The sequence below is a fragment of the Gadus macrocephalus genome, chromosome 4 (genome assembly GCF_031168955.1).
Source record: "Gadus macrocephalus chromosome 4, ASM3116895v1".
NCBI classification, from domain to species: domain Eukaryota; kingdom Metazoa; phylum Chordata; class Actinopteri; order Gadiformes; family Gadidae; genus Gadus; species Gadus macrocephalus.
Window position 1 is genome coordinate 2239564 of NC_082385.1, and position 4953 is coordinate 2244516.

Below are 4953 nucleotides of genomic sequence, written 5' to 3' on the forward strand. Positions count from 1 at the left end.
GTGTGTGTGTGTGTGTGTGTGTGTGTGTGTGTGTGTGTGTGTGTGTGTGTGTGCGTGCGCGCGCGTGTGTGTGTGTGTGAGTGTGTGTGTGTGTGTGTGTGTGTGCGTGTGTGCATGCGTGTGCACGTGTTTGATAGGGGGTGTGTGTGTGTGTTTATGTGTGTTTTAATTACTGTAATACTCCCTTCTCCCCAGACTATGAGAAAGGTGGCTTATCATTACAGACCCCACTGTGGAGGGATGGAATCCAGGCGTAACGACTCACAAGGTGTGTGTGTGTGTGTGTGTGTGTGTGTGTGTGTGTGTGTGTGTGTGTGTGTGTGTGTGTGTGTGTGTGTGTGTATGCGTGTGTGAAGGAGATAGGGTATGGGTGTGTGAGCAGGCGACCAATTGCACTTCCTCTTCCAACCCTCACCCCCCCATCTCTTTCAATAGGGATAATAAACACACACACATACACACACACACACACACACACACACACACACACACACACAGACACAAACATCGTGCTAGACTCTATACCCCTTTTTGTTATAACGGACAAGCATTCAACAACGACGTATTTTTGTGTGCATGCTTTTATCCACTTATTTCAATGAATTGCGTAACTCTACAGCATGTTACGGACCAAACTGATCCACCTTCGTTGAGCCCAGAGTATGCAGACTAAATGTATAAGTAAACTTAGAATCATTTCACTATTGTTTTAATGATAGTTTCCCTCCCCGTAATACCGTTGATCCCATTAGTGTTCCTGTCCTTTGTGTGTTTGATATATATTAGCTATTCATTACATACAACACACATTTTTGCTATTTTTTATATTTATTAATCTTCTGTTTTGTATTTAAACAAATTTCATTTTTTTAACCAACTCTTGGCTTCCCCTTTTGGAGTTGCAGCCATTTGTAAGGCACAAGTCGACGTACGACTTGTAACGTACAAATGAAGTTGGACTGATTGATCGACCGAAATATAAGATAGTGTCTTCCTACTTCTTCTTCTACTTCTTTGGTTTTCAATTTGTGTCATCCGATATTACCGCGACTATCAAATTAATCTATTCATCTCAATCTTGTGTTTTTTCTCTTTTGAAGCGCTACAGAAGAGAGAGAGAGACAAAAGAGTGCGATGAGCAGGAGAGCAGGCAGAGACACACACACACACACACACACACACACACACACACACACACACCCCCAACCCTGGGCCCCCTGTCAGTCAGCCCTCACCCGGTCCCGGTGTTGGGTTTGGCCCCTGGGGGACCAACATCTCCGTCAGCAGTCCTCTCTCCAGGGTCTGACGTGGTTTGGGGGGGGGCCCTTAGTGAGCTGCTCCTGGCCCTCTTTATTACCCCCCTGGGGCCCCGGTAGGGACCGGCGTGCCTTAGGGGCCCCTGCCGCGCAGACATGCTGGGACTCGCGCTGCCGAGGACGGAGCTGCCTGGAGCCGGTTCCGGCGGCGCGTTGCCGTGGGAGACGGAAACAAACAATGGCGGTCCGTGTCGAGGGGCCTTTGAGGAGCGGTTCTGTTGGTTTCAACGAAGACCGTCGAGGTTCCTGAGTTGTTGTGGTTGTTGAGTTGTGAGGTTCATATGAAATGTGTGTTTAGTGTAGATGTAATGTTTGTGTTTGTTTTTGTGTGTTTTTGTGTTCGGCTCAATATGAAACGTTTGGGTCCAAGAGTGAGGGAATGGGATGAAATATATTAGCTGAAACTTTACTGTCTCTCTTTCTTTGTCTGTACATAAGTACATTAGTTATCCGTGGGGTATTAAGAGGATAAATATACGGATATTTAATGAAATTGTCATGGAATTTAATGTATATATATAATTAAGATGTGTTAGCAAAGTGAAGGTTTGCAATACAATAAATACACAATACTAATTGTATGCCGTGCCTTGAAACAATAGGTCAGTGTGATATTGGTAACAGCCAGTTCTGCCATCGTTGTGCCAGGCTGTGAAGGCAGGTTGTAGAAAGCTAGAATAACAAAGATGACTGAAAAATTATTCACCAGTCCTCAAAAAAGACGCATACTTTCTAGGGAACCAGATAAAAATATTAATTCTTAATTGTCGGAAGAAATATAAAGCTCTATTGTATCTTACTTTGGTAATTAAGATAAACTATATATACCTGCATATATAACTTGTCAAAATCTGTTATTTTTGACTTACAAAATGCACAATGTTGATTTAACTTGAACCAAGCTCAATATCGAACAGATGCACATTGCGTAGGAACGGTCTGGGAGTAAGATTTTGTTGAACACGGACATTTCTCACAGACGCACAGTCCGTCCCCTAAACAGTACCGCCTGAAGATGGCCGAGTATGTGAATATCGCTCGAAGGGCTTTGGGACAGCTAGGAGGTCATGGCGGTGTCAAAGGCTTTCTCGTACAGTTGTTCAGGTATGTTGTATTTGTTTATGTATGGAGCTCTCATCGATCCGTTGAGTGATCAAAATGTACCCTTGATTGACAGCATATTGACGGGTCTTGAAGAGCCGTAGCTGACCCCAATCTCATCCAGTTTTTTGACTCTGAATAACAAGTCACTGAATAACCATCAGATCTGAGTATTCACTGAATAACCATTACATCTGACATAACATCTTACATCAAATCAGAGTTGTCACTGAATAACCATCCGATCTCACATCAGATCAGATTGATCACTGAATAACCAACAGATCTGTCATCCGATCAGATTATTCAGTGAATAATATTCACTGTTTTCTTCTTCTTTCTGGCAGGGCTAATGACGTGAAGACCGGAGCGCTGATCGGAGTCGATAAATATGGAAACAAATACTTTGAGGACTCCAAGAACTACTTCTTCGGTAACGCCAAACCCAACTCCTGTCATACTTGTGTAGTGTGTCCACTTGGAGCTTGGTAGATTGTGTTGGATAAACAGGTCCATGATTCATCTGGTTACACGTTTTCAGTCAGGGCTACAACGGATAGACGGATAAGTATTGTTGCATAGCTTAATCTTCCCTGGTTTATACGTGCTCATGCTCATGTATCTGAAAAGAGTAATACGTTTGAAAAAACTATGAGCTATAAACATGTTACTAGTATTGGTTGATCCACCCAGAATTTGGTAGGGTCAACAACAGAAGACCATTGCCATTTCCACTTTTAGAACTTCAAAAAAAGTAAACAAGGCTAATTTGGCTCCCACCGTTTATTTCCAAAATAACACAACAACATATGACAATAGGAAACCTTACAATGAAAACGTACAATGGAATGCACAGAGACTGAAACTTTACTGTCTCTCCTTCTTTGTCTATACATAAGTATATTAGTTATCAGTGGGGTATTAGGAGGATAAATATATGGATATTTAATGAAATTGTCATGGAATTTAATGTATTCTTAATGTATTCTCTAAATTGTGACATATGTGTATGTCACAATTTAAATACGAAATTTAAATTGATAAAATAATAACAAGCCATAACATTATATTGACTTATTACCCAATAATATACAAATTTATAATTATCTATATCGTATAAATATATTTATAACAATCGTAAAATCCCACGTACCACCTGCAGTACCCTTACGCACCACCAGGGGAACTCGCACCACAGGTTGAAACACGTTCTCGCGTTGTGAACGACTGGACGGTGAATGCCGCTGCATGCGCTCAGACGGTGTGCTGCTTGTGTTGCAGGGAGGCACCGCTGGGTGCTGTACACCACCGAGATGAACGGGAAGAACACCATGTGGGAGGTAGACGGCAGCATGGTGCCGGCTGAATGGTACGACCCGAACTTTGATATTATTATTACGTTGTGTTCATGGTATAGTCCTATCTATTGTTAGGTCTAGTCGCAACTTGTGAGGTGTATGTCGTATTAGTATAGTAATATCTTTTTGTATTTTCAGCACTACCTGTAAATTAAGATTTGTCTAGCTTCATTGTGGGGAGACTGTTGACTACTTTATTGCTGTTTATGGAGAAGTAAGCGAACATTTACTTTAATAATCATTTTTTTGTCCTCACTAAAAGGCAACCAATTTTGCAAACGATTTCTCTAGATCAAATGACCAACGACAAACCAACAAAATTCCTTTTTACAAACGTACTTAATTAACTCATAAGCATCCAGTTATCATTTGAAGTTATCATTTTAGTGATAGTTATAATTTTAGTTATAGTTATCCTTCATCACTCAATGAAATAAAATGCATAATTGTAGTCCTGAAACCCCACCCTAATGCAGTCAAACCCCGTCACCCCCACCCCGTCCCCCTCCAGGCACCGCTGGCTGCACTGTATGACGGACGACCCCCCCACCACACACCCGCCCGTGCCCAGGAAGTTCCTGGCAGAGACGCACCAGTTCAACGTGAGCGCCACGCCCCAGCAGTACGTGCCCTTCTCCACCACCACCAAGAAGATCCACGAGTGGGTGCCCCCCAAGGCCCAGTAAAGGGGGACCCCCACTTGGAGGAACCCATCCTCCTCTTCCTCCTTTTTCTTCTTCTTCTGTAAATGTAACCGAACGCTTGTGTTTCCCGTCATGACCTCCCTGAATAAAACCAATATACTAAGTTAAAGAATGTAGTTGGTGCTTCTTTGTGGGGAAAAGCTTTTATTGAAATCGTTTAATTTTAATTATTATGATTATTATAGATCAAAAAGGTCCACCTATTACAAGCGGATATTGCAAACGTTTTTAGCGAATTCTATGTACCAGAACCATACCCCTTTCTGCCGTGGTGAGCCCAACTGACATGAGACAGTAGAATAATCAGGCATTTTGTTAACTCAGCGTCTCTAGAACCTAGTAGATGAGAGCGTCTGCACGGGGTTCGACTGTTGGCCGTAATCAGCAAAAATGTCGCTTCCAAGAGTAATAAATTGTTATCTTCATTTGATGTTTATAAAAGTGTTGCTCCGCCTTTATACTCGTTTTTATGCC

At 42.3% G+C, this 4953-nt stretch overlaps 2 protein-coding genes across 3 annotated transcripts in view; both read left to right on the top strand.

Moving 5' to 3' along the window:
- Window positions 1-1725, top strand: part of LOC132455621 (overexpressed in colon carcinoma 1 protein-like) — a 6009-nt gene extending 4284 nt beyond the window's left edge. Inside the window, exons 5-6 of one of the 2 annotated variants that reach the window (XM_060049506.1) lie at window positions 196-270; window positions 1109-1725. In XM_060049506.1, coding sequence (XP_059905489.1) covers window positions 196-257 — 62 coding nt within the window. In that variant the 3' untranslated portion in view covers window positions 258-270; window positions 1109-1725. Of the gene's footprint in view, window positions 1-195; window positions 271-1100 lie in introns of both variants that reach the window. The other variant, XM_060049505.1, reaches the window with a different exon arrangement.
- Window positions 1726-2260: 535 nt separating this feature from the next.
- Window positions 2261-4591, top strand: ndufa12 (NADH:ubiquinone oxidoreductase subunit A12). Its single transcript, XM_060049507.1, has 4 exons — window positions 2261-2420; window positions 2765-2850; window positions 3699-3786; window positions 4287-4591. The coding sequence occupies exons 1-4, from the start codon at window positions 2332-2334 to the stop codon at window positions 4459-4461; spliced, it is 438 nt and encodes a 145-aa protein (XP_059905490.1). The 5' UTR covers window positions 2261-2331; the 3' UTR covers window positions 4462-4591.
- Window positions 4592-4953: the final 362 nt, after the last annotated feature.

Excerpts from the sequence above, each read along its gene's own strand:
- ndufa12 (XM_060049507.1), top strand. The coding sequence starts at position 2,332 with ATGGCCGAGTATGTGAATATCGCTCGAAGGGCTTTGGGACAGCTAGGA. Across the intron at positions 2,421-2,764 it reads TTTCTCGTACAGTTGTTCAG|GGCTAATGACGTGAAGACCG; the intron begins GTATGTTGTATT and ends TCTTTCTGGCAG. Across the intron at positions 3,787-4,286 it reads AGCATGGTGCCGGCTGAATG|GCACCGCTGGCTGCACTGTA; the intron begins GTACGACCCGAA and ends GTCCCCCTCCAG.